This window comes from Hippopotamus amphibius, chromosome 11, assembly GCF_030028045.1.
Source record: "Hippopotamus amphibius kiboko isolate mHipAmp2 chromosome 11, mHipAmp2.hap2, whole genome shotgun sequence".
Classification (NCBI taxonomy): Eukaryota; Metazoa; Chordata; class Mammalia; order Artiodactyla; family Hippopotamidae; genus Hippopotamus; species Hippopotamus amphibius.
Genome location: NC_080196.1, coordinates 28,421,572 through 28,446,919, shown reverse-complemented (window position 1 = coordinate 28,446,919; position 25,348 = coordinate 28,421,572). Strand labels below are relative to the sequence as shown.

General features: G+C 42.4%; 1 protein-coding gene and 1 long non-coding RNA gene across 5 annotated transcripts in view; one reads left to right on the top strand and one right to left on the bottom strand.

Annotated features, from left to right (window-relative positions):
* The window catches only part of LOC130831589 (uncharacterized), a 36,961-nt gene extending 19,195 nt beyond the window's left edge, over positions 1-17,766 (bottom strand). Inside the window, exons 1-2 of the long non-coding RNA XR_009048079.1 lie at positions 17,474-17,766; positions 16,245-16,333 (exon numbers count right to left, since the gene is read on the bottom strand). This is a non-coding gene — a long non-coding RNA (uncharacterized LOC130831589). The remainder of the gene's footprint in view (positions 1-16,244; positions 16,334-17,473) is intronic.
* The window catches only part of TFAP2B (transcription factor AP-2 beta), a 29,514-nt gene continuing 21,131 nt past the window's right edge, over positions 16,966-25,348 (top strand). For 2 of the 4 annotated variants that reach the window (XR_009048078.1, XM_057699845.1), the window contains exons 1-3: positions 16,966-17,544; positions 20,702-20,728; positions 21,953-22,411. Coding sequence is in view for 3 of the 4 variants with exons in the window: in XM_057699845.1 (XP_057555828.1) it covers positions 17,464-17,544; positions 20,702-20,728; positions 21,953-22,411 (567 nt within the window). In the remaining variant the exon portion in view is untranslated. The remainder of the gene's footprint in view (positions 17,545-20,701; positions 20,729-21,952; positions 22,412-25,348) is intronic. The other 2 variants (XM_057699844.1, XM_057699846.1) reach the window with 2 other exon arrangements.

Genomic DNA, 25,348 nt, shown 5'->3' with positions numbered 1-25,348 from the left:
AGGTAGAAGAACTGGAGTTTTGTCCCAGCCCAGCCACTTGTGACCTTAAGCAAGACATTTCACCTTTCTAAGCCCTAAGTCGCGCCTCTGTAAAATGAAGGGCCTGGCACAATGATTCCTTACATTCCTCTCAATTCTAATCCTGGCCTCCTGACATCCTCACACAGAACAGTTAGAACTAATTGTTCAACCCAAGGCCGCTTCTTTAGAGCTGGCTGGATTGTATTGAATTGACATGCACATTGAAAGATACATATTTTCAATTTATATTAAAAATATAAACTGTATCAGTCTAAAACTACATTATAGAATTTTTTTTCTTTCAAATCTTATAGAAAATAAAAAGAGACTGACAGTACTAAGGCTTCTTTCTTTAGTGTACTCTAGACTAGTTTGAGGATTGTGATTTAAAATCTTTTAGAAAGTTACAAAGTTATTCCAAAATGTCCCATCTTAGTGGTTGGACCAGCAAACCCTAGACTAGTGTTTCTCAGCCTCAGCACTTTTGACCTTTTGATGATTCTTTGCTGTGGAAGAGGTGCTATGCATTGTTTAGTGTTTAGCAGCATTCCTGTCTCTACCCACTGGAGGCCAGTATCACCCCTTCATGTCCCAAATTATGACAATTAAAAAATGTTTCCAGGGACTTACCTGGTGGTGCAGTGGTTAAGAATCCGCCTGCCGATGCAGGGGACATGGGTTCGAGCCCTGATCCAGGAAGATTCCACATGCTGTGGAGCAACTGAGCCCGTGCACCACAACTACTGAGCCCACATGCTGCAACTACTGAAGCCCGCGAGCCTAGAACCCGTGCTCCACAATAAAGGAAGCCACTGTAATGAGAAGCCCATGCACCACAACGAAGAGTAGTGCACGCTTTCCACAACTAGAGAAAGCCCACACACAGCAACAAAGAGCCAACGCAACCATAAATAAATAAATAAGTAAATAAACCATTAAAAAAAAAGAAATATACATACTATAAAATTCACCTTAAAAAAAAATGTTTCCGGACATTTCCAAATATCTTCAGGGGATCAAGATCATCTCCACTTTGAGGACCACTGCATAGACAGAAAGTCAGTAGCCCACCACTGGCTGTATCTGTTTTCCTCCCTTTCTGTCCATTTTCTAACTTTCTTTCTCTATTGATCTTTGTCCTCTTTTCTCCATTTGATTTCCTTTTTCTCTTCTTTTATTCCTCTGTTTCTTTTTTCTGTCTCTACTGCATCTGATTTAGCTTTTGCACTGTCCAAACCACTGGCACTTGGAGGTCAGAGAGATGCTGACTCTGGGCCTTGATGAGCACCCACAGAATGGCTGTAAGGCTAAGGGGACAGCTTTGAAGTCAAGGTTGGGCTCAAATCCTTCTTCTGTGACATTTACTCGTTCTATGACAATCTGGGAAAGTTGCTTAATCTCTTTGGGCCTTGGTGTCCTCATCTGAAATGCTGTTTTCATAGACCTTGTGAAGATTAAATTAAGTAAGCTAAACTAAATATTTAATACCTTAGCTTAGGGGATGGGACATGGGGAGGTCTTAATAAGCAGCAGCTATTAAATAATAACATAGGTTACTAGAAAGAAGGAAGCTATACCTCAGTCACAATGAAGAGATTTTAAGAACATAAGAGCTCACAATAGAAGTTAAAGCATTATCACTATATATATACAGTACATAGTATATACTACAGTGTATATGTATACTGTACCTATATAGGTTTATGCAAAAGAACCCTTTCAGTTATAAGTTGAATAAGTTCCAGGGATCTAATGTATGGTGTAGTGATTACAGTTGCATTATGGTTATATTATATTATATTATTATATTATATTGTACACTTGAAAGTTGCTATGAGTAGAGCTTTAATGTTCCCACCATAACAACAACAAAATGATAATTACATGAAGTGAAGGATGTAACTAACTTTATTGTGGTAAACATTCTGCAATATATATATGTACATCGAATTCACATTGTTCACCTTAAAGTTATACAATATTATATGTCAGTTGTATGTCAACAAAACTGGAAAAGAATCAATAAAGTTTTAACTTCAAAATTAAAAAAATTAAAGCATTATTATTGTTAGTTGTCAAAACAGGTGCGATCTAATTAGCCTAAAGAAAATAAATGTGGAATAAAGGGCAAAGTTAGTGACGGTCAGCCTTTGAATCGTTCTGCCTAGTTACATCAAAAAATTGCTAATCCCATCAAAGTGTCTGTCATGTGACTGTTTCACTGGAACAACTGCAGTTATTCTCAAATGTAAGTCAGTGGTACTAGAAAATATATTAATATAATAATCACTCCAAAAGTTAATGGCTCCCTTCTTCTATTGAAGAAAAACAAATGTTGGCTGGAAACAATAATTAAATTCACTAAATAATGTTTGGAGAAAATTTTTGAAACACCTTATTTCAAAAAACTCAAGCTGATGTGCTGCTTCTTTTCAGACTGAATGTGATTTGGAAAGCTTCCCTTTGCAGACAAAGTCATTTTGTTGTTTGTACTTGGGTAATAGGTCACTTTGCAGGCAACATCATCACATGCTTTAAAATTGTATTCCTCATTTTCTAGTACTGTCCCCATAACTGGAACTGAAATGAAGAATATTTGCAGGAACTTCCCTGGTGGGCCAGTGGTTAAGAATCCACATTCCAATGCAGGGGATGAAGGTTCGATCCCTGGTCAGGGGAACTAAGATCCCACATGCCACAGAGCAACTAAGCCCGTGTGCTCTAGAGCCCTCATGCCACAACTAGAGAGCCTGCATGTTGCAACTAAGACCCGACACAGCCAAAAATAAATAAATAAATATTTTTTAAGTATTTGTAAAAATAACATCGAGGCCACTGACTTAAAAAAAGAGCCATTGTCCCAAGAAGCCAAATTAAGAATAAATCCAAGGTCAGGCTTGCATTCAAGATTTGTGAAAATCAGAAAAGTTGGTAAAGCTGTTAAGTCCTGGAACAGATCCTTTATAGCATCCACAAGTGACTGACTAGTTGCCACCAGAGCCAGGTCTCTCCGTGAGCTGTCATTCAACAGACAGGCACAATGAGTCACAGAATCCCGATCCTGGATTCTGAGAGCCAGGGAGGTCAAAAGACCAGATAGTAAGTACACTGGTGTCCAGGCCAGGGCTAGCCTCCTCTTTGGTTTACAATCCAATGCTATTCGCTTTCCTTGGGCCAAGGGCCCAAAGCTACTATGGTGATAAGAGATGTGGCCCTGAAGGTAGGCTTCCCCTAGTGAGTGTGTAAATCAAGACCTGGGGATACTCAGGGTGAGAATTTATGGGACACAGTCACCACTGGCAGAATATGGAAAAGTTTCTCCTATTGAGAAATGAAAACTCTGGGATCATACAGCCTGATAAAGAACAAATAGACCCTTCCCCTACACATACGCACACACATGCATTTCATTTACTAATCACTAATCATGCTTTCTACTTGAAATAAAACAAAGCTCCTAGGCAAAAAAGTAAAATTTGTCAGAACTAGGGCATTTAAACTCTAGATGGAAAGTGATAAGTTACTTAAGGTTTTACGTTAGAATATAAAATACCACTTAATGTAGTTTCATAGTCAAAATCACAAACTCTTCTCATCCTATAATATTTCACTTTCACTGATAAGACATAAAATCTTTCCAAGTAATTTCCTTCTCTGATTTACCTTTATATCTGCATAATGCACTGCAAAAAAAATAGATGCTTAATAAATATTTATTGAAAAAATGGGCCCCATAAAAGCATCAGATGGCTTCAGAAGTTGCAAATATGATCTAATACAAGTTTCCATGTCAATTCCCTGGAAGCTTCCAGACAGTTTTCAAGCTGAAAACGCCATATTTCATATATTGACCAAAATTCTGAAGGAAACTGGTGAGAGAGAGATGATTAAAAACTGACTGTCCATGCTTAGTTGGGTCTTAAAATATTTTTTCACCCTTTGTTTAGGTTGTGATGGTGGAGTTAATAAAAATATTTTACAATACAACAGGAAAAGAGCATACTTCATAATTTCTTTAGAAATAATGATGAAAGCAATTAAGGAAAGATTTAGAAAGAATGCCTTTTTCTGTTATTGTGTGCTTATTAAATTGTCTAAAGATTTTGTTGTTGTCATTGTTTGAAATTATTTGTTTATTTAATATACCTTTCTGAGAGTTAAATTGACACAGTATTACTGTAGTATGGGAAGCAAAAGGATTTGTTTACACAAAAGAATCCAGAAATAAAAGTTACTATTCATTGTTTAGAGCAACAAATCTCTAATAGCTTAAAGAGTTTTGAAATTGGCTCAAAAGGAATTTGGTTTGGAGTGTGATCATTGGATAAATCCTCTGCAAACGATTTATTACTTCTCTGGATCAAACAAATGTCCCTCAGAAATGATTACAAATGAAAGCCTAAGTGCCCTTCATCCATAACCTAAATAAATAAATTTCCCTTTTTAATTTTATAAAGCCACCCACAGAAATCCAATTAAATATAGGAAAAAGTGGTAGTGACAAAAGCAAAACAATCAGAGACTGACAGACCAATAAGGCTACTGAGTATAATTACTGTGATGTTATCTCTACTAATAGAAATCAGAAAACATAGGCAGTACATGGAAACATGGGCTCAGTAAATGTGTACAATTCCCCAATCAGATAATACTTTTACAGATGCAGAAATAATGGAATCGTCTACATATCCCTCTCAATGCCAGTCCTTTGCAAATATTAATCTGCTAAACATGCAACAGAATGTCAAGCTGAGCTTGTGGAGTAGAATCCCAATACGTTGGCCTCTTTTAGGACTTCCTGCCCAGCTCTATACAGGCAGTGTTACACCATCCCTGATAGAAGTTGCCCAGACTCTGCTTGTGTTTTGCAGGAATGGGCAGTTCACAATCAAAGCTGCCTTGTCCAGTACTTTAAATTTTCAGAAAAAATTTTCCTCACATTGAGTTTAATTGACCTCCTGGTGACATCTCTCTACTGATCTTCGTCTTGTATCTTTACAGGAAAAGAGCATTATTTCACCTAAAATGCTTTGAGAATATTTGGACCAGCCACTTTGCTATATGCTGGCAACCTAAGAATGAATGGGACAAATGCCAACTTCTTCCTCAATCTAGATCTTCTTCCCTAAAACCAGCCCCAAATATTAGAAGACAGGATTCACATTCCTCAGTTTTCTCTGTTCTGGGATGACTATCCCCGCCTCCTCAACTCTTTCTCCCTTGACATGGTGTCCAGCACTTGCTTTAATCCGTGTGCTTTCTTTTAGAGACATTTGGGTTTATCAATGAAGTCTTAAGCTGGTCATCCCTGATCTTTACTAATGCAACATGAGATTTCACTCACTCTCTGTGTTTATCAGTCTCAGTAAGTTGTTGGGTATGATACTGATATGACCATCGTGTTCCAGAAGCCACAAGGACCCTCTGCAGGGGAAAACTACGTATTTTCTTTTTTGGCCACACCACGCAGCTTACCAGATCTTAGTTCCCAGACCAGGGATTGAACCCGCACCCATGACAGTGAAAATGCAGAGTCCTAACCACTGGACTGCCAGGGAATTCCCAAACTGTATGTGTTTCCTGTCTTCCTCTGTCAGTGTCTGATCCTCTCCTCCACACTCAACCTTTTTTTTTTTTTTTTTACTGTTATCTTTGTTAAATTATAGCTTTGGGAATTTGTTCCAGAGTATTAGCCTGTCAAAATATTTTTGAATCTTCATCTTATAATCCAAGGAACTAACTCTTCTTCCCAAAGTTTAGCACCTGAAAAATAATGAACACATCTTCTAAGTCTTCTTCTGAGTCACCATTTTTTTTAATATTAGAAAGAATAAGACTAAGAAAGAGAGTCCTATAGCAAACTATTGAAACAATTGCCTCAAATTGGTTTTCTTTATTTTAAATAAATAAATACATTTATTTATTTATTTATTGGCTGTGTCGAGTCTTCTATGCTGCACACAGGATTTCTCTAGTTGTGGTGAGCAGGGGCTACTCTTCACTGTGGTGCACGGGCTCCTCATTGCAGTGGCTTGTGTTGTGGAACATGGGCTCTAGGCATGTGTGCTTCAGTAGTTGCAGCACACAGGCTCAACAGTTGTGACTCATGGGCTCTAGAGCGCAGGCTCAATAGTTGTGGTGCATTGGGGCTTAGCTGCTCCACGGCATGTGGGATCTTCCATGTGCCCTGCATTGGCAGGCGGATTCTTAACCACTGCACCACCTAGGAAGTCCCTCAAATTGGTTTTCATTAATCATTCAACCTTTCTGGGAAAGAATTATTCAAATAGCTGCAAATCTGTGATGGTAGCAGTACATACATACTGAGTGATTTCCTTATGCCGGAGGCCATGATAAGTGTTTCATATGTATCATCTCATTTAATCATCACGACCACGTCCATGCAATGGTTATTGCTGTGCACATGTTTCATATAATGAATGTGTCTCATATTTGGAAATATGTTTCAAGTGTTTCATACAAGAAAATTATGGCTCAGGGAGGTTCAGGAATTTTCTAATATCCAGGAGAGTAAGTGACAGATCTGCAGTTCACACATCTGTCCCACTCCAACGCTCATGACCTGAGGCAAAAGGCAGACTGCCTCCACCTACCATGGCATCACTCCAGTCAGACTGGGGAGCTAATGAGAAAGTTTTGAAATGTCTCTGTAAGCTCCAGATATGCTCTGGCCCTGATACTCAGTCTAGTAAATCTATAGCAAAGGACTCAAGAACACATGCAATGATCCATTCTTCCTGGAGTATCCATGGTGGTACCTCGGGATCGATCCCCTCTTTGCCTTCCTGAGTGTGTGACTGACTGCTCTGACAACCTAATCTATCATTTTTCTGAGGAAACAATAGCATGATTCCCCACCTGGGGTTTTCAGAACCCCTCTTTTTCCCTCTTTATGAAAAATGAAGTTTTTTCCAGCATCTGCTATTAGACATTGCTTCCCTTTTACATATGTTATCAAAGGTTACATGCCTGAAGGGGAAATTGAGATGAAGCGAGAGAGTAGCACAGACATATATATACTACCAACTGTAAAATAGATAGTCAGTGGGAAGTTGTTGTATAACAAAGGGAGTCCAACTTGAGGATGGAAGATGCCTTAGAGGACTGGGGCAGGGAGGGTGGGGGGGGACTCAAGGTGGGGGAGTCAAGGAAGGGAGGGGATATGTGTATAAAAACAGATATGTGTATAAAAACAGATGATTGAACTTGGTGTACCCCAAAAAAAATTAAAAAAAAAAGGTTACATGCCATAATATCAAGATCAAAACTGCAAACTCTTGACTGTATTAGGATGTCATTCTTCTAGACATGATGCTTATCTCTTTTGAAATGCCTATTAGGTACTAATTATTAAAATGATAGCCTCTTCCTTCAAGCTGTGTTCTTAGTCTTTCTTTCTTGTCTTCTAAGATGATATTCCTAAAAATGTGTGTGTGTGTGTGATTAGTATTCATCAAAAGATCAGGGAGTAGCAATACTCATATCAGACAAATTAGACTTTAAAGTAAAGACTATTACAAGTGACAAGGAAGGACACTACAGAATGATCAAGGGATCCATCCAAGAAGAACATATAACAATTGTAAATATCTATGCACCCAACATAGGAGCACCTCAATACATAAGGCAAATGCGAACAGCCATAAAAGGGAACATTGACAATAACACAGTAATAGTAGGAGACTTGAACACCCCACTTACATCAATGGACAGATCATCTAAACAGAAAATAAATAAGGACATACAAGCTTTAAATGACACATTAGACCATCTTGACTTAATTGATATTTATAGGACATTCCATCCCAAAATGACAGAATATACTTTCTTCTCAAGTGCACACGGAACATTCTCCAGGATAGATCACATCTTGGGATACAAATCAAGCCTCAGTGAATTCAAGAAAATTGAAATCATATCAAGCATCTTCTCTGACCACAATGCCATGAGACTAGATATCAATTACAGGAAAAAAAACTGTAAAAAATACAAACACATGGAGGCTAAACACCACACTATTAAACAACCAAGAAATCATTAAAGAAATCAAAGAGGAAATTGAAAAATATCTAGAAACAAAAGACAATGAAAAACAACATCTCAAAGCCTATGGGATGCAGCAAAAGCAGTTCTAAGAGGGAAGTTTATAGCAATACAGTCCTACCTTAAGAAACAAGAAAAATATCAAATAAACAACCTAACCTTACACCTAAAACAACTAGAAAAAGAACAAAGAAACTCCAAAGTGAGCAGAAGGGAAGAAATCATAAAGATCAGAGCAGAAATAAATGAAAAAGAAAGGAAGGAAACAACAGCAAAGATTAATAAAACTAAAAGCTGGTTCTTTGAGAAGATTAACAAAATTGATAAACCATTAATCAGAATCATCAGGAAAAAAAGGGAGAAGACGCAAATCAACAGAATTAGAAATGAAAAAGGAGAAGTAACAATGGATACCACAGAAATACAAAAGATCATGAGAGACTACTACAAGCAACTATATGCCAATAAATTGGATAACCTAGAAGAAATGGATACATTCTTAGAAAAATACAATCTTCCAAGACTGAACCAGGAAGAATTAAAAAATATGAAGAGACCAATCACAAGTATGGAAATTGAGACTGTGATTCAAAATCTCCCAACAAACAAAAGCCCAGGGCCAGATGGATTCACAGGCGAATTCTAGCAAATGTTTAGAGAAGAGCTAACACCTATCCTTCTCAAACTCTTCCAAAATATAGCAGAAGGCGGAACACTCCCAAACTCATTTTACGAGGCCACCATCACCCTGATATCAAAACCAGACAAAGATGTCACAAAAAAAGAAAACTACAGGCCAATATCACTGATGAATATAGATGCAAAAATCCTCAACAAAATACTAGCTAACAGAATCCAACAGCACATTAAAAAGATCATACACCATGATCAAGTGGGGTTTATCCCTGGGATGCAAGGATTCTTCAATATACGCAAATCAATCAATGTGATACATCATATCAACAAATTGAAGGATAAAAACCATATGATAATCTCAATAGATGCAGAAAAAGCTTTTGACAAAATTCAGCATCCATCTGTGATAAAAAACTCTCCAGCAAATGGGCATAGAAGGAAATTACCTCAACATAATAAAACCTATATATGAGAAACCAAAAGCCAACATCATTCTAAATGGTGAAAAACTGAAAGCATTCCCTCGAAGAAGAGGAACAAGACGAGGGTGTCCACTCTCACCACTATTATTCAACATAGTTTTGGAAGTTTTAGCCACAGCAGTCAGAGAAGAAAACGAAATAAAAGGAATCCAAATTGGAAAAGAAAAAGTAAAATTGTCACTCTTTGCAGATGACATGATATTACACATATCATGGATTCTATCAGAAAACTAAGGATTCTATCAGAAAACTGCTAGCACTAATCGATGAATTTAGTAAAGTAGCAGGATACAAAATTAATGCACAGAAATCTCTTGCATTCCTATACACTAACAATGAAAGAGCAGAAAGAGAAATTAAGGAAACTCTCCCATTCACCATTGCAACAAAAAGTATAAAATACCTAGGAATACATCTGCCTAAGGAGGCAAAAGACCTGTATGCAGAAAACTATGACACTAATGAAAGAAATCAAAGATGAGACAAACAGATGGAGAGACATACCATGTTCTTGGATTGGAAGAATCAACATTGTGAAGACGACTGTACTACCCAAAGCAATTTTCAGATTCGATGCAATCCCTATCAAATTACCAATGGCATTTTTCACAGAACTAGAACAAGAAATCTTACGATTTGTATGGAAACACAAAAGACCCCGAATAGCCAAAGCAATCTTGAGAAGGAGAGAAGGAGTTGGTGGAATCAGCCTTCCTGACTTCAAACTATACTACAAGGCCACAGTGATCAAGACAGTATGGTACTGTCACAAAAATAGAAAGGAAGATCAATGGAACAGAATAGAGAACTTAGAGGTAAACCCAAGCACATATGGGCACCTTATCTTTGACAAAGGAGGCAAGAATATACAATTGAGAAAAGACAGCCTCCTCAATAAGTGGTGCTGGGAAAATTGGACAGCAACATGTCAAAGAATGAAATTAGAACACTTCCTAACACCATACACAAAAATAAACTCCAAATGGATTAAAGACCTACATGTACGGCCTGACACTATAAAACTCTTAGAGGAAAACATAAGCAGAACACTCTATGACATGCATCAAAGCAACATCCTTTTTGACCCACCTCCTAGAATCATGGAAATAAAATCAAGAATAAACAAATGGGACCTCATGAAACTTAAAATCTTTTGCACAACAAAAGAAACCATAAACAAGACCAGAAGGCAACCCTCAGAATGGGAGAAAATAATTGCCAACAAAGCAATGGACAAAGGATTAATCTCCAAAATATACAAGCAGCTCATGCAGCTTAATACCAAAAAAGCAAATAACTCAATCCACAAATGGGCGGAAGACCTAACTAGACATTTCTCCAAAGAAGACGTACAGATGGCCAACAAACACATGAAAAGATGCTCAGCATCACTAATCATCAGAGAAATGCAAGTCAAAGCCACAATGAGGTATTACCTCACACCAGTCAGAATGGCCATCATCAAAAAACCTAGAAACAACAAATGTTGGAGAGGGTGTGGAGAAAAGGGAACTCTCCTGCACTGTTGATGGGAATGTAAGTTGGTACAGCCACTATAGAAAGCAGTTTGGAGGTTCCTTAAAAAACTAAAAATAGAACTACCATATGATCCAGTAATCTCACTACTGGGCATATACCCAGAGAAAACCATAATCCAAAAGAAACATGTACCGTAATGTTTATTGCAGTACTATTTACAATAGCCAGGACATGGAAGCAACCTAAATGCCCATCAACAAATGAATGGATAAAGAAGGTGTGGCACATATATACAATGGAATATTACTCAGCTATAAAAAGGAGAAATTGAGCTATATGTAATGAGGTGGATAGACCTAGAGTCTGTCATACAGAGTGAAGTAAGCCAGAAAGAGAAAGACAAATATTGTATGCTAACTCATATATATGGAATCTAAAAAAAAAAAAAAATGGTACTAATAAACCCAGTAACAAGACAAGAATAAGGATGCAGATGCAGAGAATGGACTGGAGGACACGAGGTTGGGGGGGCGGGGGGCAAAGGGGAAGCTGGGACAAAGTGAGAGAGTAGCATAGACATATATATACTACCAACTGTAAAATAGATAGCCAGTGGGAAGTTGTTGTATAACAAAGGGAGATCAACTTGATGATGGGTGATGCCATAGAGGGCTGGGACGGGGAGGGTGGGGGGGAGTCGCGGGAGGGAGGAAATATGGGGATATGTGTATAAATACAGCTGATTGACTTTGGTGTACCTCAAAAACTGGTCCAAGAGTGTAAAACAATTATATTCCAATAAAGAGCTTAGAAAAAACAAAAAAATATCGGGGTCAGTTCTCTTAAACTCTCTCCCAGTGGGTCCCAGAGAACTGAGATTTTGCTGCTACATGTTCAGAAAGAAATACTTTCATTTTAAACTTTTCATTAATTACTATTTGTTACTTTTATAAATCTCATTAAAAACCATTTCTAAGGAAAAAAACATAGATATCACCCAGTAAATTTGCCTCATATTATAGATGAGAAAACTGAGACCTGGAAAGGTCAAAGGACTTGCTCAAGATAACATAGCTGGTAAGTGCAAGAATCTTCTTGTTAAAGAAATTTTAAAAAAGTCATAGAATACATTTCATTCTCTATTTTCTCAAAATGTATGAATGATAGTTTTAGGAAGTAGTTCCAATGTAATGCTAATTTCTCCTAAATGTTCCTTGGACTTAAGAGACATTTTGGCTCTGATGTTACACCTTATGTGTTTATTCATGCTTTAAAGGTTAGATTTCTGCTCTACATCTTTCCATGTCCTTATTTGCAAATTTTTCCTCACAGATGTGTATTGGTCTATCGGTTGCATTTTGAAACCAAATTGTTTAGTGTTCTCACCCTCTGAGATTGCCCCTTCTTAAAGCAATAATATGGAAAATATCCACAATGATGGAAATACCTGTCTTCCTGCACTGGTCACACCAGGGAAGATGAGCATCTCTCACATTTTGTATGTGAAATAACCATTGGTATTAGAAACAATTGTTCTCTGGCTGTTTGCACCATTTACTCTGCCCCCATCCCCCGCCACCCCCATCTTCCATTCCTTAACCTCTTCATCTCCAGAAAATAGAAATTTGAAAACTGTCCTTTTGGCAACTTCACACCCCCACAATTAAACAAAAAAGACTGAGGACTTCAGAACATCTAAAATATGCAATAAAATTACTGCTGCTCCTCAAAGTCCAAGACAAAGTAAGAGTTCCATAGTCACAGTGATTTTCATTCTCACAAGTGCTTCAATTTAAACACCACTTAAAAATTCACAGTTGTGCCATTGATTAAATATTATAGTTAACGTAAGAAATGCTATTTCCTCACCAATGTTTGCCTCAATCTACAGAATCACAAAGAGTCATTCTAGACATCATTCCACCCTCGTTTAATTTTTATTTTAATTAATTAATCAATTAATTAATTTGTTGGCTGTGTTGGGTCTTCATTGCTGCACACGGGCTTTCTCTAGTTGCAGCGAGTGGGGGCTACTCTGCTGTGGAGCACACGCTCTAGGCACATGGGCTTCAGTAGTTGCGGCATATGGGCTCAATAGTTGAGGCTCATGGGCTTAGCTGCTCCACAGCAAGTGGGATCTTCCTGGAGCAGGGATGGAACCCATGTGCCCTGCATTGGCAGGCAGATTCTTAACCACTGCGCCACCTAGGAAGCCCCTCTCATTTAATTTTTTAAAAACTCCCTTATGCAGACGTTAGTCCCTCCTATTTTTTTCTCGCATAACCAGATCACTGACACCGATGTAGCAAAGCCCTGTAAATCTAAGGGCAGGGGCTCAAATTGTAGTTTCACACATTTGATTGTAATTTTTCCAAACTGATGTTAAAAAATACATAATCAAGATTCCTCCAAAATATGATCACAGGAAAGCTTCCAGATAGAAATGTGGGAGAAAAATAGAGGCAGACTATCACAATAAAACGTGCACCTGTCATGCTTTACTAATCAACCTGGTGGAGATCATGCCTCTTGATGGGTAAGAGGTGGAGGTAGTAAATATCTGGATATGTCAAAATAAGTCAGTGCTCCCTTTTCTCTTCCTTTGCCTGTTTATGAATCCAGGACAAAAATAACTCTGGAAAAAAAGTAATAGTCCCAAAATACTGTCTTCATTTTGGGAGGAAGGAAGAAAGGGAGAGAGGGAGGGAGGAAGGAAGGAAAGAAGAAAGAAAGACAGCATCAGGGCGCTGTGGGCAAAGTGCTGGTTATGTATATAGTCAGGAGATCTAGCCTGGGGTTCCCACTTCCACTTTCTAAACAGGAAATTATTCACATCCCTAGCTGATAGAAGCCTTCACTTTCCTGATACCCAGCTCGGTGTCTTGAGTTGATGATGGAAGATTAAATTGTTTTATAAAGTGACAGTATGTGTGGAACACATACCTTCCCATATGTTATTGTAACAAATTCTCTCATGCATCCCTATTACATAGCTCAGTACACTGGCTATTAAATAGTTTACACGACCGCCCAGAATGAGAGGGGTCGGGGTCCTGACTTGGTACAATAATCCTAAGTCTTGGTGTTTCTCATTTTATTATTTTTGTGTCTTCGGGAGATGGAAAAGGGAAACCCAAGAGGACCGTGTATTGTGTAAAAGAAAAGGCAGTCCATCAGGCAGCCGCAGAGGGAGAGAGCTTACGAAGGTTTAACACACAGGTGTCAAGGTGAGGAACAGGGGGAGGAAGGCGGCCTAAGAACTTTAGACAATTCTTATCAGATTTGTAGAAGAAAGAAGAAGTGAGACATGAGAATGCTGATAGTGACCTTGATTTAATATAATGTTCGGTGACTTTAAAAAAAAAAAAGTTAGACACCTACTCGGAAAACCGCCAGCAGAGGGCTCCACGCTAGGTGCATTCCCTTCCATTAGTGGCGCCTACTTTTATCGGAAAACAGTTCCACTGTCCGAGGCTGAGAAAAGTGGGGAGTATTATTGACTCTCCTCTCTGCTGTTATAAACAGAAATAAATATAAGTGAGGGGAAAATACGAATGTAACTCCCTGGGATATCTCCAGCGCGCTTTTACTTAGGCAAGCGTGTGCCAGCCCTGAAAAAACAAAAGCAGAAAAATACATGGGCATAGGGCAAGACGCAATGGGAAATGATGATGAAAATACATATTTAGTTCCTTTAATTTCCCTTCGAAGCCAGAGTTGCTTTGCCTTTGCATTTCTTTTGTTTTGCATTTGTTGAGTCCTTGTGGGAATCTTTCCCCACCTCGCGTGGATTGGAAGGTTAAAGATGAAACGCAACAGAAAGTTAAGAGCGAGAGAAGCTGGCTCAAGTTAGGAAATTTTTCTTAGTAGGGAATGAGCTTTTATCTGTATATTTTTTGAGGCGTTTGAATCTTTTAGATACTGAGACAATCACTTCTAAAAGTAGTAGATATGATGATAAGAATTGAACTTTTAAAATGCTCTTAGCAATAGCAGGTTTTCAAGAACCAAATGAAATCTCTGGGAAAAAAAAAAAAAATCCTGCACGGCCGTGCAGGATTTGCTTACACAAAATCCCGACAGAGGGCGCTGTTGCCCGTTCAATGATTTACAGAAGGCTCCCAAAGGAAAATTTCCCTTGCAATTTCCAGAATTTTTTGAATAATGCTCACGTTGAAAAATCGACCCGGACTTTAATTATAGTTATGTACGTCTTTGGGTATCTCTTTATATATGTGTACATGTGTATACATATTTAAAATTTATGCTTCATTCTTAATCGGATTTCAGTTTTTCTGAAGAATGTAAATACATTTTAACCAAATATTTCAAGACGTTTCTGATTTTAAAAAATATCTAATTTTACCACAAAATAAAATTACATATGCAAAATTTGAAATTGTATATATATATATGGCTGTATAAAATAGTTACACTAACAACATATTATATATTTTAAGTAGTTTTTAAATATAAAAGTATCCCTCTCAAGATTTTTTGTTTCAAGCTCTAGAGTTTATTTTGGACTAAGCAATGATAAACCAAAAAGAGATGAAAAGGGTGTTAAAAGCATTCAGAGAAAAAAAAATTAAGATTTTTTTTCCCAAGTGCTTTTTATTTGGATTGGAATGATCTTTAAGTAAAAAATGATAAAGGAGTTATTGATTTGAAAGGGAAAAGACAGTAATTCCCATTAATAAATTTCTGTCTAGAGAATCTGAATTCCCAGGTTTATAATATTTATCTTGCAAAATATTGACCTGGGACTGATTTTAGTTCTGGAAAGAGTGGGAAAGGAGGGTAAAAGCCGCTTCAAGTTCCACCACACAGGAAAATTAGGAAGAATGCCTCCTCATATCCAAACTAGCTCTGGGGGCAAAGAAGGAAATCTTCGCTCAGACTCCTAGTGGAAAATCTGTACAGATTTTGTATAATTTAAGGCGTTAATGTTTAAAGTAGAGGAAAGGAGAAAGGAGGGAAGAAAGGAAGGAAGGACGGACGGAAGAAGGGAGGGAGGGAGTGGGGAAGGAGAGAGTCAGGGAGGGACGGAGGGAGGAAAACGGGTTGGAGAAAAAAGGAAGAAGGGGGGAGGGAGGCAAAACATAAAAATTAAACTGGAAATGAAGAAAGGGTTTATTTCCGAAGTTCCTTCTGGAGCATCTTCTTCGAGTTGCTTTCATTTGACTTATCTTTGAAAAAATTAAATTAAAAATCTGCAGAATTGTTCATTCTGCACGATATGAAGCGTCTCCCTGGTTTTTATCGAATCGATATCCACCGCGGTTGTCCGGAGCCCTCTCCTCCGAGCGCATGGCAGCGCTCAGCAGTCCTGAGATTTACAGACAATCGCCCTTTGCAGATTCACTCTTATCAGGTTTAATAACTTCCACCCCAAATTGCCCTGGTCCCTCCTCATTCCCTCCTGTCATTTATTTTCTGCCCCAGGGGCAGAGAGCCTCCACTGGACTTCCCTTCTGGCTGTGGGAATCCTTCCGCACCCTGGAAGGGAGTAGAAAAGTGGGGGGGGGGGGGGGTGAAGGGGGCAGTGAGGTGAGTACTCACTTCATGATGAAATTCGGAAACCCTGTGCCTTAAAGGGCACCCATTTTCGAGGTTTGGTTAACTTTGTTCTTGTTGATGTTGATGTTTTCCTTTTGGGGGAAAAAAAAGCTATACAAATCACCTTACCAGGGAAAAATACACTCAAAACAAACAAACAAAAGCCCACACATCCTAAAGTATTTTTCAATATCTCCTTGAAAAAATTCTGCTTAAACTTTCCAAAGGTTCAGGTGACCATTTCTTAACTTTCGATGATTAAAACCACTTAAAAAGTTATAGGCAGCAGATGCAGATATAAAATGTCCTGTGCCTCTGCAAAGAAGGCTTGAAATTAACATTGTGTGATTGTGCATGTATGTTGCTCCCAATATCTGAAAAAAAAACCCAAAAAACTTCATAAAATGGAGACTTCAGCTAAGAAAAGAATGGCACATGGAATCCGTTGAAAATACCTACAAACAACCCTTAAATGATAAGCAGTACAGGTTGAGGTGGTTCATACAGTATTTAAGTTTTAAAATGTGTTGGGCAAGATGACCAGAAAATATGAGAAGTGGTCACTGTGGTGAGCTGGCTTTTTTGTTCTACAGTGACTCAGGTACAGAGAAAAAAAAAAAAAGTTGTGTAGCCATCAACGCAGAGAGATCACCCTTAAAATCCCCATATCCAGCTTTCAAAACCCTCCTGCTGGACAAACAAGAATAGGAGCTTTTGTGTTTAAAAATCTCAGTAATGGTCCCCCTTTTAAAATATGCACAGAAAATGGGGGACTGTTGGCACCCTGGTTTCTCCTTATAAATTGCAAAGACTTTAGTCAGTGCCTACAATGATTCATCATTTTCAATATAGAGGTTTTTAAATGTGTATATTTATATTAATCACAATGACCAACTCTCTCTCCTTTAAATGCATGTTTAGAGTCTGCAGACTCTGTGTGACCCAGGAGTGCTTATATAACTAAATGTGGGGGTCTGAGTGCAAATACGTGTTTATGATTTTTATAATATATATGTCTGTGGGTTGCATCTAACTCCTGTGTGTGTAATAATGTTTTTCTCTCAGCTGAGGCTTACTTCTCCAGCCTATTGTTTGAGACAACAGATATAAGTTGCGATGGGAGAGGAGCGTCGGATTTGGTGTGTATCCCCCATTTCCAATTATAGATGGATCATTACAGACAGCGGAGTCCTGAGAAGCCAGACATCTGCTCCTCACATGAATGCACTCACCTCCTAGAGACCAGGCTGCCATCATGCTCTGGAAGCTCGTGGAGAATGTCAAGTACGAAGATATCTACGAGGTGAGCCGACACCCCCAGATGCATCTTAGAGCTTTGCAGATAGAGAATTTGAGCTTCTTGACACCCCAACTCATCTATATTTTTAAGCTCTTTGCTCGTAGATTTCCGGTCGGTTTTCCTTAACTTTTAGAAAAGCTGGCTTAGGGAGACTTCGCTATTCTGAATAAGGACTTTAAGGTGGAAATCTGACTACGTTAACTTAGGAGATTTCTCTCTTTTTGTTATTTTATTTTTCTTTCTCTCTTCCTCGCCCCCCCCCACCCCATTTAGGATCTGGTGGGGAACGTGGTGCTAGTGAACGTGGGCAGAGAAAATAGAGACTGATAGAGACAGAGGCTCTCCTCTTTTTGAGTGTGGGAGAGAATTAGGTTTTCAAGCCTCCTTCGTAACAGACTCGGCTTTTAATTTTCATTTTTAATAAAATTTTTGAAATCGATAACCAATGGATCCAAGTAGAGGACGAAAAATTAGAAGGAGGGAGCTCTACGGATAGACGGACAGATGGATAGATGGATGCAGACAGGGCACAAGCCAAGGAACCGTAGCAGAAAATTTTTTAATTTTCTTTTTTTCTCGTATTTTGCTTCTTTGGGAGTCGGGGCGTCCAAATGCCCCACGTCTTGGCATCTTAAACGAAAATTTCTGCCCGGGTTGAGTGCACACAGTTCTTTAGCGCTGAGGCCAGGGAGACTCGCCCTCCGGTGGAGATGCTGCCCGCAGCCGGGCGGGCGCCTGCCTCCCCGCGGGCCGGGCTCGCCGGCAGTGCGCTGGGGTCTTGGGCGCCGACGGAGCGGCGGGGCGGCCAGGCTGCGCGCAGGCCGGGTGGCCGGCGGAGAGGGGCCGGCGGCCGAGGCCGGCGGAACTTCGCTCCGAGCGCACCGGCCGGGGAGCCCCTGAAACAGGCGCTAGGGGAAGCGGGGAAGGGAAGACTCCGAGGAGACGTCGAGGGAGGGAAGCGAGAAAGAAAAGCTTGGAGGAAGGCGAAGGGAAATGGGCAGAGGAGTTGGGGAAGGGGAAGCTGCAAGCTGGCGAGCGGGCTGTGGCTGGAGATCGGGAGGAGAGGAAGTCGGAGAGGGGAGGGCGGACGAGAAGCCAAGTCTCCGGCGATCAGCGCGGGAAGCGCTCGGTCGGACGAAGAGGTCGCGGTGGGACGCAAAGAGGATCCCCAACCCGCGGGGAACATGCCACCCCGCCGGCTCCGGGGCGACTCCTGAAAGCATGGCGGGGAGCCGCCTTGGGGACGCTGGGAATGGGCTTCTCCCGACCCCGCCGGCCCAGCCCCGGGACCTAGACTGAGGCTTCGAGGAGCCCGCGCGCGCCCCGCCGCCGCCCGGTTGAGTTTCGCAGGCGGCGCCCGGCGCCCGCGCCAGGAGCCTCCCAGCTCTGCCCAGCCCTGAATCCTGATTTTGGGGTGTGTGTGTGTGTGTGTGTGTGTGTGTGTGTGTGTGTGTGTGTGTGTGTGTGTGTGTGTGTGAGAGAGAGAGAGAGAGAGAGAGAGAGAGAGGAGATTCGTCTTTCTGCAGAACGATGATTGGGGCTTTCCTTTCCTCTTTGTGGTTGTGTATTGACTGTAACGAAGAGCCGCGCCTCCGCCTGGTGGGGTTTGTTTCGGTTCGGCCTCCTTTTCTTTCTTTAACAGGCGGGATAATGGTCAAGTCGAAGGCGCTAGAACTATCCTAAAGAATGTGAGCGCCCGAAGTGGGCTTGGCACGGGCGGGGAAGGGGCCACGGTGTAAATAGCTCGGGGTATACGGAGAGGGACTTCACTGGATTCCGAAAAGTACGCAGGATAAAACTCGTTCTAAGAGTCTGCAAAGTAGACTGGCTAAATGGGAAAGGAGGGAGGGAGAGAAGAAAGCAGGGAGGGAGGGAGGAAAAGGGAGGGGTGGAGTGAAAGAGGGAAAGAGGAGAGGATAAAGGGGGTGGGAGAGAGGAGAGACAGAGAGAGAGAGACACAGAGAGAGAGAGAGACAGAGAGAGAGAGAAACAGAGAACACTGCAGGTATTCCTATTTGCCTAATTTTTCTGCTCAAAAAATATAGGAGAACCCGCAGCCTGGTGGAAGGAGCCTATTTAAGTCGGGAGGAAGGTTGAACTTTAACTGAAATGGCAGTCAGGCCAGTTGAACGGGTTCCTGAAACATCCAAAAAGGTTTTCTGTTGCCCGTGGCTTTGCCTGGAAAGGATAAGTTTAGTGTGCTTGAAGAGTAATTGCGTATATTTTAAATTGAAGTAAAAAAATCACAGACTGCAGGAGCACTGAAAAGGGAATGGCTACACAAGAGATGGAAAGCCTCCATCTCGCCTCTGTCCTTTGATAAATAAACATAATCTCCAGTACGTGCGAAAGTCTGCAAACGTCACTGTAAACAACCGGGCCCACCGGTTTACTTTGCTCTCCCCTCCAAAGGAGGAGGCAACGCCTTTTTATTTTGTTTTTTAAATCTGCACTCGAAGCACCTAGGGCGATCCATTCTTCCCATTGGGAAAGTCCCTCTCCAGGAACCAGGACACCTACGTTTTGCACAAGCCCCCAGCGATGCTCTCTCCCTCACCGCCTGGTCCAAGGGAGCAGGGGCTGCTTTACGCGCGTCCCCGGCTCAGTTAATTGAAGTTCTGCCTCTTTCCTGCTAAACTTTTTCCCCGGTCTGCCTTTGCCAGCCCCCTCGTCTGATTACATCTAGTAATTCTCCACTGAATGAACGTCATTTACAATAGTAGGGGAGCTCTGCGCCCGCTGCTGCTTCACGCTCCATTTGTCCTCCATTCTCCCTTTAAAGTACTCGTGTAATATTAATAGTCATGAATATCAATTATTATGAGGCGGTGTAGGCAAGCTGAGGGAGGAAGGGGCGCCCGAGCAGTCTGAGCCCAGCTTCGGGCGGAAGAGGACTGCTTCTAGAGCCCCGAAGAACCGCAGAAGAAAAAAAGGCCAAAAAGACAGCAAGAGACCGATGAACAGCTCTGTCTGTGTGTGACAGGCGTCGCCAATCTCGTTTGGGGGTGGGGGGGTAATTTTTTTTTTTTTTTTTGATGGCTTGTCCTGGAAACACCTCAAGCTCAGCTCCTGTGTTCAGCTCGTTTCTCTGCTGGACGCCTTGATTTTTTTTTTTTAATCATTGTTTGATTTTGAGCAGTAACCAGGCTTTTTTTTCCAGATGTTAGTCCACACCTATTCATCCATGGTGAGTTTGGATTCACGTTGTACCAGAATTGCATGCTCCCTCCTCTCACTGTCTCTCTGTCTCTGTCTCTTGTGTGTGCGTCTCACTCTCTCGTCTCTGTCTTCCTTGGAGCGCCTTTGGCTTGGTAATTTAGCACCATAATTGGACGAGGCTGCAGCTGCTTCTCTGTATTGTGTGTTCGTCTGAGCTCCATGAGTCAGCTGGGGAGGGGGGGAGACGGAACAGAAAAACTTTTTATTTGCCATTGCAGTTTGGAAATTTAGGTGACTTTCTCCAGAAAGAACCATGGGGATTTTACCATGGCATTTCTGCAGAGGCGAGGGAGAAACTCTCTCTCTCTCACACACACACACACACTCACACACCTCCCCTTTCCCCTTTCACTGAGTTTAGTACTCCACTGAGTACCAACACTAAGTTGCCTGGGCCTTTTTTGTTTGCTTTTTCCCCCCCTCCCAACCCCAGGTCCTTCATTCACACCCTAGAGTTGGACAGCATTAGATACAGAAAAGCAACCTTAGAAAGAACTCCTGCGAACCACAGTTCAACTTAATTTCACATGGACTCAGGATATGATTTTGAATGCGATCCATTTCAATCAAACACTACATAAATTATTTAATTCCTCTTGGGGAGAGAGGGGTGACTGGAAACTCAGATCAGGCAGATTCCTGTGTCTCCTGGAATGACCAGGTGGTGTGGGGAGCTTCTGGTCAGCCCGCTGGGTTTCCCCGAAGGCAGAAGTTGGTTTTGAACAAGAGGAGCAGCACAGGAAATCGTGTGAAGTTTTATTTGTTATACTTTGGACCTCTGAAAGAGTTAGGAGAAAACAGTTTAAAACACCCAGAAGAGCAAATACCATACGTCAGACTCCTTCCTGTATGTTGCATTAGGGAATCGAGAATCTCCCCCCATACACACTGTTACTTTACCCTCACCCCTTTGGCCGGTTTTGCACCCCAACGGAAGGCTTAGATGTTGGTTAAGTGGGTGATTCTCCCCCATTTCCCCCCAAAGCCTCACGTTTGGAATTGCTGAAATCATGTACCTCTGAGTGAACTTGGGAGTCTAAGTTTCAGACACTTGCTTCCCTATCCCGGGAAGAAGATGCCGGAGCTGGGCTTCTCCATTTGTCGCTTGTATTTTTTCCTCCCCTTCTCTCTCTCTGTCTCTCTGTCTCTCTCTCTCTCTCTCTCCCCCTCTCTCTCTCCTTTCCGCTCCCAGGACCGGCACGATGGCGTCCCGAGTCACAGCTCGCGGCTCTCCCAGCTGGGCTCGGTGTCCCAAGGACCTTACTCCAGCGCCCCGCCGCTGTCCCACACCCCGTCGTCAGATTTCCAGCCGCCCTACTTCCCGCCCCCCTACCAGCCGCTCCCCTACCACCAGAGCCAGGACCCCTACTCCCACGTCAACGACCCCTACTCCCTGAACCCCCTGCACCAGCCCCAGCAGCATCCCTGGGGGCAACGGCAGCGGCAAGAAGTGGGTTCAGAAGCCGGCTCTCTCCTGCCCCAGCCTCGGGCCGCCTTGCCCCAGCTCTCGGGCCTCGACCCTCGGAGGGACTACCACTCCGTCCGCCGGCCGGACGTGCTCCTGCACTCAGCGCACCACGGCCTGGACGCGGGCATGGGTGACAGCCTCTCGCTGCACGGCCTCGGCCATCCCGGGATGGAAGACGTCCAGGTAACGACACACAAACAAACAAGCAATAAACAAATAACAAATGCCCCGGGGAGGGGGGAGGGAAGGCGGGAAGGGACAGCTTTGTCTCCTTTGGGGGAGGTAGTTTGCATCTTTAGAACAGGACCTGCTGGATGGGAGGTATGTAACTGTGTGTGTACGTGTATGACTCTCTAGTGGCGATTTCTGGAGGTCCGATGATGAAAGCTAGAAGCACTGGAAATGAAAGAATGAAAGAGTTTTTGCTAATTTAGGATGATCAGAATCAAGGCTAGATGTTTGTCTTGCCTTAGCTGTGGGATTCCTTCCTGTTCGCTTGCGCTTTGTGTGAGCAAGCTGGGTGCCCTCCCAAACCCACCGGCTCTGAGTGCCTGGTAGTGGGCTGGGCCCCCTGGCATGGCAGGTGGAGTCCTGGCTGCCCAGGGGCTGAATCCTCAGCAAGGAGGTGCAGGGACCTCTGAAGAGGTTCCTGCTGGATTTGCAAAGACTTTGCTAGGCATGACAATGCACGTTGGAAGAAAAACATGTGCTATTTTGTCTAAGCCAGGTCTTACTTTGAATGTCCCATAAGCTGTTGAACCCTTTTCCAAGATAATTGAGTTCCAGAGTCACCATCTGAGAAATGAAAGATTCGTGGGGAGAGAACAAGAAAGCCATCATTCTGTTTGGGAGTTCATGAGCACACCTATGATTTTGGAGATTCTTTTCCCCTTTTGGACCATTAAATGACTGGGGAGCAGTATTCTCCACATCCCTTTCCAGTCCTCCTTTCCACTAATATTCTCCTCTCCCCAGTGTCCCCATCCCAGTTGAAGAAGCATCACATGTTTGTTTCTTAAAACAAAAGGCTCCAAACACTCCCCCCACCCCACTATCCCATCTGCAGCCTACACAATGGAGCCTGACTTAGTGGAGAATACTTGGTTAAACTAAACAAAGAAACATCAAAGAAATGATTTCTAAAAACTCTCTGGGTGATTCTGAGCAGGTCTCCTTTTGCTTCCTAATTTAAATACTCTCCAGAAAAGATAAATATGGTTGAAAGGTATTCAATTGATCCTTCGGTCTCATTGGCATGGTTGTATATATTACACATCATTACAGATATGCCTCTGAAGCAAAGGAAAACAAAATGCGAAAGGGGAAGGTTGCATGGGCCCTTCCTCTTTACCTTGCTGAAGAAAATGTATTTTGAACAGTTAAAATGTGGTGATAGCATGAAACGCTGTCTGTGTGTAGTCTATGATGGTTTACTGCTTTAAAGGAAATTCAGTTATTTAAATATTTCCAAAAATGACAGAATCACCTGAGTTGTGGCTGGATTTAGCCATAGTCATGATAATGGTAGTTTTGTTAATTTAGCCAAGCTTAACTGTCCCTGTCTGGAGATATTGCTCATTTCAGAATATCATATGAGAAAGGAAATATTTAATAGTTTTTTTGTTTTTAATGAGTTGGGGTAATATGTGTGTGTGGGGGGGGAGAGTTTTTAAATTAACCTTTCTGGGTACGGTTCAAAGTGCTAGATAATGAAAGTGGATCAGCTCACCAGCAGTGCTGTTGGCGATGCTACACTGGCTGTGTCACCACCACTCTGCAGGCCGAGTGGCTCTGGCGACTGAACCCAGGGATTGTGCCTAAAGAGGGAACAGATTTCCTTGGTTTTATGGTTTTTTTTAAAGATAGAATTGTGAGACGTTTGGAGTGTTTGGTGAAATGCAAGAGGCGAGAGAAAAACAGGGCCAGGTCAGTGTGCATTTGGGAGAACACCTTTGTCGGAGTTGCGGCCGGAGCTCAGACCCGGGAGGTGGAGAGAGCCCAGAGCAGAGAAGGCGCAGGCCCCGGGCCCTTGCTACTCCCCGCCTACCCCACCTCTCCCCATTCCTTCCCCGGAAGCATCCCATCAGGTCGCCTGGCGAGATGGTGAGGTCCGCCGGACTTTCTTGTGTGGACCCTCAGGGCAACGGGTCGCGGGGGATGCACTCCGCCCCTGTTCCAGGAGGGGAACGACAGAGGCTGGGGCGATGTCTGTCTCCGCCGTGATGACAGGCCTCCTGTGGCCGGGGTGTGCTCGACATGACACGGGGCAGGTGACAAAGACAGACAGGCGAGGAGATGAACCTAGGACCAGACCCTCGAATCCAGCGGCTGTGCCCCCTCCGTTCAGTCCTGGAGGAGGATTCATTTCTAAGTTAGGGATCTGGGACGCGGGGCTAAAGTTGCACGAGCGGATCGCAGTTTCAACTTTTCCCGTTTCCTGCAGCGATGGGATGGGTGGGCAGCGCCCCACCTGTCTGTAAAAGGGACCAGAGGTGCCTCGGGCTGGATCTCAGTCACTGGTTCCATCCCAGGGCCTAGTGTGTGCTCCGGATCCCCCTACCCCAAGCCAGCCGAGGGTCAGGCAGATCCCAGGGCACTGCCAGGCCGGGGGTCTGCACAGTCAGGGGTCCTCACCTGGCCCAGGGTTAGGGGAAGATGTTGTGTGACCCAGACACACACGCGGGGCCACCGCCCCGACCGTGAGAGAAGCAAAGGAGGAGAGCTAATTAACAAAATGCTTCTAATATTTTTTAAATGAAACTATAAAACCCTGTCAATTTCTATTTCAATTTACTCACAGGGGCTATTAAACCAGCAAATCGCTGTTTGGGTTCTGGGTATGCTACATTTCACCCAGTGTGTGTGTGTGTGTGTGTGTGTGTGTGTGTGTGTGTGTGCGCGCGCGCGCGCGCGCCCGCGGGGCGGGAGCAGTATTAAAAACTCAGAAAAATAGCATCAGAAAGAGAGCGTGAGATGACACCTCGTTTGGAGTTTGTTTAGTTGCTGTGAACACCTCTTTCCTTCTTCCGATCTTTGCTCTCTAACCTCTCATCACCTCTACTACTTAAGAGTATAAACATATAAGGATGTTCAGTCAAAGCCCCTACACACACACACACA